This window comes from Thamnophis elegans, chromosome 5 (assembly GCF_009769535.1).
Source record: "Thamnophis elegans isolate rThaEle1 chromosome 5, rThaEle1.pri, whole genome shotgun sequence".
NCBI classification, from domain to species: Eukaryota; Metazoa; Chordata; class Lepidosauria; order Squamata; family Colubridae; genus Thamnophis; species Thamnophis elegans.
In genome coordinates this window covers 97,046,738-97,058,581 of record NC_045545.1, presented here as the reverse complement: position 1 = coordinate 97,058,581, position 11,844 = coordinate 97,046,738, and the positions used below count along the sequence as shown (strand labels likewise).

General features: G+C 42.6%; 1 protein-coding gene across 1 annotated transcript; it reads right to left on the bottom strand.

Annotated features, from left to right (window-relative positions):
- Positions 1-1,924: 1,924 nt before the first annotated feature.
- On the bottom strand, positions 1,925-9,556 carry LOC116509481 (signal-regulatory protein beta-1-like). The gene is made up of 3 exons (XM_032218632.1): positions 9,426-9,556; positions 3,726-4,064; positions 1,925-2,094 (listed from the first exon to the last, which is right to left on the bottom strand). Exons 1-3 carry the CDS (start codon positions 9,508-9,510, stop codon positions 1,925-1,927), a joined length of 594 nt encoding a protein of 197 aa, XP_032074523.1. The 5' UTR covers positions 9,511-9,556.
- Positions 9,557-11,844: the final 2,288 nt, after the last annotated feature.

Below are 11,844 nucleotides of genomic sequence, written 5' to 3'. Positions count from 1 at the left end.
AATATTGTAATATAAGGAAAGCCATCCAATGTTAATTAATTAGCTTGCTTCTCTGCTCTCCCGAAGACAATCTGGCAGTTACAATGACAAAAGCCATTGGGTGGAGTGCACCGTGGGAAGAATATTAAATTATTCGGGTTTATGTCTATGCCAGTCATAAAGGGTGTTCTGAACTAAGCTTCCCCGAAAAGCACCAGGCAGAGTTCTGGTCCTGACAAAACCCCTTTTATTAAACGAATGTGAATTCCTCTCATTTAGTTTCAGCCAAGGCCTGGCAAACAGTCTTTCAAAGGTGTATTTATGACCACAGACCTTATCTAGCTTGGAAAGCTGCCATGTAAATATTTTCCAAATGAGGTGCTTCGCAAGGAAAGACTTGGCACAGAGTCTCTGAGATTCACGGACAGATTTTTTTTAATTGAAAATTTTAGAAAAAAAACTTTTACAAATGTTTACCTCCCCCCCCTGCCCTCCCCACTCGAACCCCCCCAACCTCCCCCCCGACTTCTCAGAACAAATACAGAGTATAAATCTTAAACAAAGATATTCTAAAATAAACTTAAAGAAAGTTAGTATCATCTTTCATTTGAGCTTTAACTCCTCTTTGCTAGGCTAGCTCTAAACAGATTATGTCATTCCTTGTTTCTTCAGTCATAAACTATCTGGAATTTCTTAGTCCCATGTTTATTTTGAGTATAGTCAATCCATCTTCTCCACTCCAGTTTATATCTCTCATTGGAATGGTCCTTGAGATATGCTGATATTTTAGCCATCTCTGCTCGGTTTGTGACTTTCAATGTCCATTCTTGAATAGTAGGCAAATCTTCCTTCTTCCAGTATTGCGCCACCAACAGTCTTGCTGCCGTTATTAAATACAAAATCAAGTTAGTCTCTATAACGATCAGTAGTTATACCTAGCAGGAATAACTGAGGGGTAAACTTTTTTAAAGAATATTTTGCATAATACACCATATTTTTTATCCAAAATGCTTTCACCTTTTTACAAGTCCACCATATATGATAATATGTAGTATCGAGACAATCACATCTCCAGCATTTAGGTTGTAAATTCGGATTCTTTTCTTCTGGCAGCCCTGTCCATGCGCACACTGGGAACAGGCTCCAGCTGTTCCTCTGCCTCACGGCTGACTAGCTCCGAAGGCAGCTAATAACTGGCATACGGCCCTGGCCCCCTCTCTGCCTCCAACACAGAGCCCTCGTCCAAGCCTTCCCCAGACTCCAGGACTGGCCCAGGTTCCCCCCCAACCTCCTCACTGTCCGAATCTGCTGCCAGCTCTGCAGGCTCTGGCAGGCCACCACAAAAAGAGGTGTGTCAGTGTATAAGAAATTATGAGCTGGGATCGCCCTAACAACCAGTCAACCAATGGGGACTGTTTGGTGACTAAGAAACAGAATCTGTTGTGAGCCAAGGGAGACGGCCCGGAGCCTGGGCGTGGCTTAGCTTAACTGGTCTGTATAAATATAAGTTTAAAATTCTGTGCTTGTGAATTTAGTTCTGGTTCTGCTACTCCATTTCAAGAGCTGCATGGGTATGGTATACATGCATCATGTTTTATGTTGTTGCATATAAACAAGGTTCTTCTACAAATGAATCCTGCTGAATGATTTACTCGTGCGCTGGATGGATTGCTGCAAACTCTAAAAAGTTTTCTTTCTGTTTTTTTTTTTCCAAAAAATAAAGCATTAGCATTTACATTTTAAAGGCAGATTCGATCAAGTCCCAGGCGTGGTAGAACAACGTAAGGTTATTTTTATTTTTAATCTCCGTATTGATTCTACAGGTTTATAACTTCATACATTTGGCAGAGTGAACCGCTCATGATACAAGCCTTTTAATCATATTATTATTGATTCCCTAATGGGATCCTTTCTCATCCTGAAAATCCGTGGGGAGCCAGAGTCCCTAAGTTGAAGTCCCAGACGGTTTCACTTCCTGGAATGTTCCGGAACGATCATCTGTCCCCTTGTGTCCAAACACTTTTATTAGGAAAAGGCAAGAGATGAAAAGAAGGATGGCTACTTTGGTCAGGAAAAGCGCAATGAAGAGAACAAGGATGGATTGTTGCTGTGACTCTGTGGAGAAAAGACAAAACAGAATAACAGAGTTGGAAGGGACCTTGTAGGTCATCTAGTCCAACCCTCTACTCAGGCAAGAGACCCTATACCATTCTAGGCAAATGGTTGTCCAATCTCTTATTTAAAATCTCCAGCGATGGAGAACCCACAACTTCTGAATGCAAGCCGTTCCACTCGTTAATGGTTCTCAAACTTAGGATAACAGAGTTGGAACGGACCTTGTAGGTCATCTAGTCCAACCCCCTGCTCAGGCAATAATAGTTGGATAACCATTCTAGACAAATGGTTATCCAACATCTTCTTAAAAACTTCCAGTGTTGGAGCATTCACAACTTCTGAAGGTAAGCTAATTGCCCTTACTGTCAGGAAATTTCTCCTTAGTTCTAAGTTGCTTCTCTCCTTGATTAGTTTCCACCCATTGCTACTTGTTCTACCATCAGGTGTCCTGGAGAATAGTTTGACTCCCTTTTCTTTGTGGCAACCCCTGAGATATTGGAAGGCTGCTATCATGTCCCCCCTGGTCCTTCTTTTCATTAAACTAGACATCCCCAGTTCCTGCAACCGTTCCTTGTATGTTTTAGCCTCCAGTCCCCTAATCAACACAATACAATACAATACAATAGCAGAGTTGGAAAGGAGCTTGGAGGTCTTCTAGTCCACCCCCCTGCCTACCAGTTCCTCAGAAACAATACAGGAGGCCCCGAGATGGTTTTTGGCCAGAGAGACTCAACTTTGAACATGGGATTTACTCCCAGGTGTCCAGAGGTGGGATTCAAAAATTTTAGCAACTGGTTCTCTGCCTGGTTGCTGGGTGGGTGTGGCTGTGATGGGCATAGCCTACTCGGCCTCCTTCATCATGGGAGTATGTCTTTTCACCCTCCCCAGGGTCTGGAGCAGGGGTGGGTTTCAACTGGTTCGCCGCGGTCCCTGCGAAGCGGTTGGTCGCCGAACCTGGAAGTAAGTAACTTCCGGGAACGGCGAAGGGCCCACCTGCGCCCGCACGCGCCTGCGTACGCCCGCGCGCCCGCACGCCTGCGCCCGCTCCTTACCCGGTTTTGACGAATTCTGCGCTTCCACGCATGCGCAGGACGCATACAGCGCCTGCGCGATCCTCCAGGAGCAGCTGGAGCATCACACAGACGCTAGTACGCATGCGTGCGCTGCACGTGTGCACGCGCTTGCTGCACGTGTGCGCGAGGATGCCGCACGTGTGCACGAGGACGCCGCACGCGTGCGCGAGGACGCCGCCGGCCTCATTCCAACCGAACCGGTTGGAACGGGGCAAGAAACCCACCCCTGGTCTGGAGTGTTTTTTCAAACCTCCAGGAGGATGAAAACAGCCTCCCCCGGCTCCGGAGGCCCATTTCCGGCCTTCTGGAACTTCTGTGTGGGCCCTGCACTTACCTGGCATCCAAAATGGGGTGCATGGAGACTCCTGGGGGGGGGGAAGGGCTGGGCGGGGGCAGCCAGTCCTTGCAACTACTGATTCGGCAAACCAGATGTTAAAATTAGCATCCGGTTTGCCTGAACCAGTCCGAACCGGCTGAATCCCACCCCTGCACGTGTCTCATGGTTGACTGGGAACACCTCCCTCCATCCCCAGAAATCAAATGCAGAGGGTCACCTACCGATCACGGAGACCAGAGTGCCATTCCCTAAAGCCAGCACGATCTCTTGGAGCCCGGCCTTCAACTTCACACAATAGTAGGTATCGGCATCTTCAGGATGGACGTTTTGGATCTTGATGCTGAAGTCCATGTTGGATCCTGGGATGACCCTGGCCACCTTGTTGGAAGCTCTTTGTTTATCACGGTAAATTTCCTGTTTTCTGTCCCACCCTTTGTACCACCGCACGCTTCCAGGTAAATTATCTCCAGTCACTGTACACTTTAGAGTGATGGTCTCTCCTGCTTTCACCGATACGGACTCCGGAAGTTGGGCTATCTCTACCTTCTGTCCTGTAACAACTGAAATACAAAGAGACACATTGATAATTATCGTATTTTTTGGAGTATAAGACGCACCTCCCCCCCCCCAAAAGGGGTTGAAAATCTGGGTGCGTCTTATACACTGAATACAGCATTTTTGGACTACCAAAACCCTGCTCCCTTTGCAAAAATGGACCTGCAGAGGGTTTGGGAGGCTTACAAAGTGCTCCTGAGGGCTGGGGAAGGCAAAAACGAGCAAAACAATGGGTCATTTTTGCTCTTCTTTGCCCCCCCAGCCCCCAGGAGCACTCTAATAGTCTCCCAAAGCCTCTGCATGCCCCCCTTTTTTGCAGAAAAATGAGGCGTGCAGAGGGTTTGAGGGGACTGCAGAGTGCAAAAATTTTTATTTTAAATTTACCTCTTCAAAATATTGGTGTGTCTTATACTCTGGTGCGTCTTATAATCCAAAAATACGGTAGGTTTCCTCTAGAAAGTGGTCACCCCTCTTCTAGAGACAGTGGCTGATGGGTGATGTTCCTTCTACATCTACGATTCTTACATCAATATCCCAATCCGAAGAACAACTTAACAGAAAACAACAGTGTCATCTAGGGACCACCGAGAGCATTCCTACAAACACTAAGAGTCTCCCCGCTAGCACTGATCGTGTTACCTAGTTGGGTAATGAAATGTCTGCAAGGAAAACCAAGCTCAGGGACCACCAAGGACCCCACAGTCCCCCTCCCCCTCCATGTTCTGACCCAGCTCCCCAAACGCGGCAAACCCTCTGAAGTGGAGGTTGGTCACCATGTCAAGCTTTCTGCTGCTTCAGCCACCAAAGGTTTCATGAAGTTCCATTCCTTTTTTTTGGAAAAGTTTTATTGTTTTAATTAAACAAAAACACAAAAAAGAATCATCCTTCATTACATCTTGTAAAAAGCGTGTCAAGAGCCGAGGTGGCGCAGTGGTTAGGGTGCAGTACTGCAGGCCACTTCAGCTGACTGTTATCTGCAGTTCAGCGGTTCTAATCTCACCGGCTCAAGGTTGACTCAGCCTTCCATCCTTCCGAGGTGGGTGAAATGAGGACCCAGACTGTGGGGACGATAGGCTGACTCTGTAAACCGCTTAGAGAGGGCTGAAAGCCCTATGAAGTGGTATATAAGTCTAACTGCTATTGCTATTGCTAATTGGTTACAATTACATTTCGTACGTTCCTTCCACAATCCTTACATATACTTCATTCAAATTGAATTGTACACTTTAATTCAAAAATCTTTATGTATTTTACTATCACTGTACCACAATTCTCATTTAACTACAATTATTTAAACGTGCTTTTATCTGAAATCATTTTTATGTAAAGACACAACCACCTACTGGCATTCATTCGCAATTTCAATAAACCTCCAATAACATTACACCTTTATAACATATTCTGAAACAAAATCAGTTAATAAGATATCTAAGCATTTCCCCCCCTTTTTCCTCCCAACTCACAATTTAAAGCTTATATCCATTTTGCTTTTACTAATACAGCACATATACCCTATATATATCATTAAACATTATCCATTAACATTTCCTTGTTATTATTGTAGTTAACTAAAAATTATTTACTATTTATATCACCTCTCCTCTCATCAGACCCAAAATAAATTATACCTTTATAACAAGATCTAAACAAGAATTTATTAATAAAATTTATAGGTCTTTTCCCTAATTTACAATTTACAATTTATATCCAAGTTATTTTTACTAATTAAGGTTATCATTTCATTATTATTATCGTAATTAATTATATGTTAACAAATGGACATTTAGTAAGTCTAAAACAATCTACAAAATACTAACATTCCTACTTATTTATCACCAAAAATATCCATTAACATTTCCTTGTTATTATTGTGGTTAACGAATTTTTTTTTTACTATTTATATCTCCTCTCATCAGACCCAAAGGAATTATACCTTTATAACAAGATCTAAACAAAAATGTATTAATAAAATTTATAGGTCTTTTCGCCAAGTCCCAATTTACAATTTATAACCAAGTTACTTATACTAATTGAGGTTATTATTTCATTATTGTTGTAATTAATTATATGTTAATGAATAAACATTTAATAATAATCTAAAACAATCTACAAAATATTGAAATTCCTACCTATTAAACACCAAAAACTAACTCACTTTTTATCGTCAACTTTTATTATCAACCTGTATCTTTCCAGTTGCAAAACAGTCTTATCTCTCTTGTCAGTTGTTGTGTCAATTCTCTTTTCAGCTCCTTTATAACATTTTTATAAACTTCTCTCACACTTTATTGCTTAAAAGATCTCTCAAATAGTCTCGTTGCTCTTGAATTGTTATTAACATTATCTTGTCTTTGGTTGTCAAACTTATTTCTGAAAAGGTTTCTCTTCTTAACTCCATCATTATCACCCCTTTTTTTTCTCGTGTATCTTGAAGTCTGGGATAAAGCTTCAAATTATCAAATTCACTCTTCCATCTTCCCTTCTTTCTATTTTCACCCATGCTTGCTCCATTAATAAGTTCATCTATTGTCTTGTCTTTATCTTCTATATTTTCATTCTCTTCTTTAATTTTTGGGGCTCCAACACCATCATCTTTTGCTGTGAGAAATGATAGTCTATCCAACTTCTTCTCAAATCTCCCAAATCCTTCCAAAATATTTTGAATTATTGCCAGGATATTTCAAAATTTTAAGGTTTCCTCATCTGCATATTGATCCATTTTACCCCCCAAAAATGAAGAAGAAAAGAAGAAAAAATGAGTCTGATAGCCACTCTAGCCTTCCAAGCCTCTTTTGCTTCTGTGTGTGTGTGTGTGTGTGTGTGTGTGTGTGTGTGTGTGTGTGTAAAGTTAACTTAAGCATAAGTTCTTTTGTAATCTTCAAAAGAGAAGGGTTCTATCTTTTTCTTTCCTTTTCCTTCTCTTGCCAAAATATTTTCCAAGAGCACCTGCGAAAAACAACTTGTGCCCTTGGCTCTTTATCAGATTTTGCAAACAAAGAATATTGTTTGCAATATTCAAACAGTACAAACAATATTGTTTGTATCTCTCTCATATTAATGAGAGAGATATGGATAAATAAAAAATCAATGCTAGTGGTAGCAATATACGCCCCAAATGAAAATCAGAAGGACTTTTATAAAAAATTACATGAAAAAATTAGAGAAATTGGAGTGAGGAATATCTGCATAATAGGAGATTATAATGCCATAGTAGACAGTAAAAAAGATTATGTAAGTGACAAAAAAACTAAAAATAAAAAAAGTATTACCAACAACTTGCTTTGAGATGATGGAGGAGCTAAATTTAATAGATATTTGGAGAAAAATGGAACCAGAAAAAAAATTACTTTTTATTCCAACCCACACCAATCTTGGTCACGGATTGATATGGCATGGATGAATGGAGAAACTGAGGCAGAAATACATACAATTGAAATATTACCAAATATTTGGGCAGATCACAACCCCATTAAAATAATCTGGAAAGGGGGAAAAAAGACTAGGCGAAGATGTATGTTAAATCTGCAAATGTTAAACAAAAAAGAATTTATTCAAAAATGTAGAAACGAATTGGCGTTATTCCTTAAGGAAAACACAAAAGAACAGACATCTATACAAAATTTATGGGACACCATGAACGCTTATTCCCGTGGAATTATTATAGCGTATTCAGCAATAAGAAATAAAGAAAAATGGGCACAACAGAAGATATTAGAAGAGGAAATCAAAAATTTAGAAATAGAATTGCAAAATAAACCACAAAGTGACAAAATTAGAAAGGATTGGATGTTAGCAAAACATAAATTAAATATATTAGACCAGGAAGAAATGGTAAAGGGCTTAAAACTAACAAAACAAAACTTCTTTGAGCATGCAAATAAACTGGGGAGATGGCTGTTATATAGCTTGAGAAAAGAAAGAGAAAAAAGATTAATATATCAACTTCAAGAGGAAACTGGTGAACTACAACATACAATAGAAGGGAAGAAAAAGATTGCATACAAGTACTTTGAGAATCTGTATAAAGGGGAACAAATAGATGGGAAACAAATAAAAGAATATCTAAACGGAGAAGAAACCCCGACAATAGCAGAAGATATGAAATAAATGTTGTCAAAAATAAATAAATAACAAAACTAGAATTGAAACAGGAGATTCAGAAACAGGAAAATAATAAAACGCCAGGCCCAGATGGATTCCCAGCAGAATGGTACAAAATAATAGATGAATTGAACAAATTGATAGAACCCTGTTAATTTAATAGATGTATAATGAGGCACTGATGAAAGCAAAAATACCGGACTCATGGAGGGAAGCACATATTACATTAATATTTAAAGAAGGTGCAGATAAAAAACAGATTCAAAACTATAGGCCAATCTTGTTGTTGAATGCCGACTATAAAATATTCACAACAATAATAGCGGAGAGATTGAAAAAAAACTATTAAATGGCTATATACATCCAGACCAAAAGGGATTTCTCCCAACAAGACAAATCAGGAATAACACTAGAATAATAGCAAATATTTTAGAGTACTATGAGGCGCATCCAGAGAAACAAGTGGCACTTGTCTTTCTGGATGCACAGAAGGCATTTGACAATTTAAATTGGGAATTCATGATAAAACAAATTAAGAATATGAAATTAGGGGACCAATTTGAAAGATTAATAGAAACAATATACTCCACCCAAAAGGCAAATATATTATTAAAAGGGGAAAGTACAGAGACTTTTAAAATAATGAAAGGAGTAAGGCAGGGACGCCCACTATCACCTCTGCTCTTCATCCTGACGCTTGTTGTTGAAGGGAAAAAATAATAAAAAAATCTGCTAAAAAAAAAAAGGAGGACTTCCCACAGTGAGAACTATTGATCAATGGATTACAGTAACTTGCCTCGTGAAGTTTTGGTCGCCCCATCATTGAGGTTTTCAAGAACAAAATAATCAACCTTCTTTTTTTAAGATGGTGTGAGGATTCCTCTATTGAACAGGTGCTTGGATGAGATGACCTCTAAGCTTCTTCCAACCCAGATTGTATGAGTTATGGAAGGTGTGGTCCCAATATCTTGAAGTCCCCCACCTCCAGGATCAAATCAAAGTAAGATGGACCTAGTTGATCTCCAGAATCCCAGAGCTCTGAGGGTCTTCCTAACTTGTTCCTCACTTAGCCTCTTGGGGTGGAATCAATGAAAGAAATCTTCTCCTGCTCCCCCAAAATCTAACATCTGGAACTGGCTTTTTCAGCGAAATCTGATCTTCTCACTGTAGGTTTGAAGCAGCCTTAATATTCATCTCACACCGGATTTTACTCCCGTTGTAAATCTGAGAATGGAGCCCGCCTGATCTCAGCTGTCAACACTCACCCAGATGTTGCAGAAGGAGGAGCATCAACAGCAGCAGCAGTGGAAGAGGACCAGGGATTCTCTTGGAGGAGCTCAAGGCAGCCATGCCGACAGCAGCAGGAGAAGCATCTGGGGTGACTTCGTGGCTTTCCCTCTAGGTCTTCCCTCCTGTCGAAATAGCAAAAGAGGAACTCCCATTTCCTTCCTGCAGGGTAGGGCTGAAGAATTTGTTCAGTATCTGCAGGATAAAATCGCTCAGATCTGGACAGGCTTAGACTCTGACTGGGTAGATTCGGGCGAGTCGACGGGGATGACTCTTGTGGAGACCATCTGGGATGAGTTTGATCCTGTGACCCCCGAGGGCATGGACAGGATTATGGGGAGACTCTGTGCTGCCACTTGTGTGCTGGACCCGTGTCCCTCTTGGTTAGTCTCGGCTGCCCGGGAGGTGACACGAGGCTGGCTCCAGGCGATTACCAACGCTTCATTGAGAGAGGGGTTCTTTCCCACCGCCTTGAATAGCAATAGCAATAGCAGTTAGACTTATATACCGCTTCATAGTGCTTTCAGCCCTCTCTAAGAGGTTTACAGAGTCAGCATATCGCCCCCACAGTCTGGGTCCTCATTTTACCCACCTCGGAAGGATGGAAAGCTGAGTCAACCCTGAGCCGGTGAGATTTGAACCGCCAAACTGCAGATAACAGTCAGCTGAAGTGGCTGCAGTACAGCACTCTAACCACTGCGTCACCTCGGCTCTGAAGGAGGCGGTGGTGAGGCCCCTCCTTAAGAAGCCTTCCCTGGACCCAGCTTCTTTAGCCAACTATTGTCTGGTCTCCAACCTTCGCTTTGTAGCAAAGGTTGTGGAGAATGCAGTAGCACGTCAGCTTCCCCAGTCCCTGGATGAAGCTGCCTACCTGGATCCGTTTCAGTCGGGTTTCAGGCCTGGATACACCACGGAGACGGCATTGAAGTTTGAAGTTTGAAGTTTATTACAATTTATAGGCCGCCCTTTTCCCTGAGGGGACTCAGGGCGGCTTACATAAAATCGGGGGAAGGGAATACAAACAGTTGGTCGCGTTGGTCGATGATCTCTGGCGGGCCAGGGACAGGGGCTGCTCCCCTGTCCTGGTCCTATTAGACCTCTCAGCGGCTTTCGATACCATCGACCATGGTATCCTACTGCGACGACTCGGAGGGTTGGGAGTGGGGGGCACCGTTTTACAGTGCTTTCCCTCCTACCTGTCGGATTGGTCGCAGTTTGTGTTGACTGGAGGGCAAGGATCGACCCCGAGGCGCGTCACTTGTGGGGTGCCCCAGGGGTCGGTTCTCTCACCCCTCCTGTTCAGCATATATATATGAAACCATTGGGTGAGATCATCCGTGGTTTTGGGGTACGGTATCATCAATATGCTGATGATACCCAACTTTTCATCTCTACCCCAGACCACCCAAAAGATGCCCTCGACGTGATGTCCCGATGCCTGGAGGCTGTGCGGATCTGGATGGGGAGGAAGAGGCTCAAGCTCAATCCCTCTGTCACGCCCCACTCCATTCCATAATTAGGAAAGAAGACCAAGAGACTCCATGGGTTGGAAATCCAAAGTACTTTTACTAATTATAAATGGTAAGCGAGCAGTAGTGAAGCAAGATCTGAATAATATGGCGCGAAAGCAATTGATATATGGCAAAGCCCGTTCCCCCCCTTAGGATCAAAGCTCCAGTCCAATCATAAGTCCTTCAAATGTCAGGTGTGAGATAACTTCAAAAAGACAGGCCAAGATGGAATGTGAAGGCCGTTGATGCAGGCGGGAAACACATACGCATGCGTAAACCCCAACGACTGGAACATCCTAGAACATTCCTGCAGCAGACCTCCAGCACATCAATTAAAACCCTCCCACATACACGCCCCCCCCCCTCCCGTTTCATGGCAGCTGAAGCAGCAGCAAAGCAGAAGCTGACATCCGGCCATCCCCCGGAAAAAGGCTGTCAGGCCTGGAAGAAAAAACAAACAAAACAGACAACACAGAACAAAACAGACAAACAACAAAGAAACAAGAGAGGGAAAGGAGAAAAGTCAAGGCTTGTCGGGATAAGCAGCATAAAATTTCCGAAGCAAGCGGGGAGCACGAACGTGGGACTTATCAACCCATTCCGTGTGGGAGGGGGGAAAATGTTTCCAAGCCACAAGGTATTGGATGCGATTGCGGTGCCTGCGGGAATCCAGAATGTCCCGGACTTCAAAATGACGTTCCCCATCAACAAGCAACGGAGCAGGCGGAGGGTCATCTGCGGGCCGCAGGTCAGACACCCGTACTGGCTTGATGAGGTTGATATGGAATACCGGATGGATCCGATTAAGATGTTTGGGCAATTGCAAACGAACCGAAACAGGATTGATAACTTTCAAAATCGGGAAAGGGCCAACATACTTGGGACC

Excerpts from the sequence above, each read along its gene's own strand:
- LOC116509481 (XM_032218632.1), bottom strand. The coding sequence starts at position 9,510 with ATGGCTGCCTTGAGCTCCTCCAAGAGAATCCCTGGTCCTCTTCCACTG. Across the intron at positions 4,065-9,425 it reads CCTCCTTCTGCAACATCTGG|TTGTTACAGGACAGAAGGTA; the intron begins GTGAGTGTTGAC and ends TTTGTATTTCAG. Across the intron at positions 2,095-3,725 it reads CACTCTGGTCTCCGTGATCG|AGTCACAGCAACAATCCATC; the intron begins GTAGGTGACCCT and ends TTTTCTCCACAG.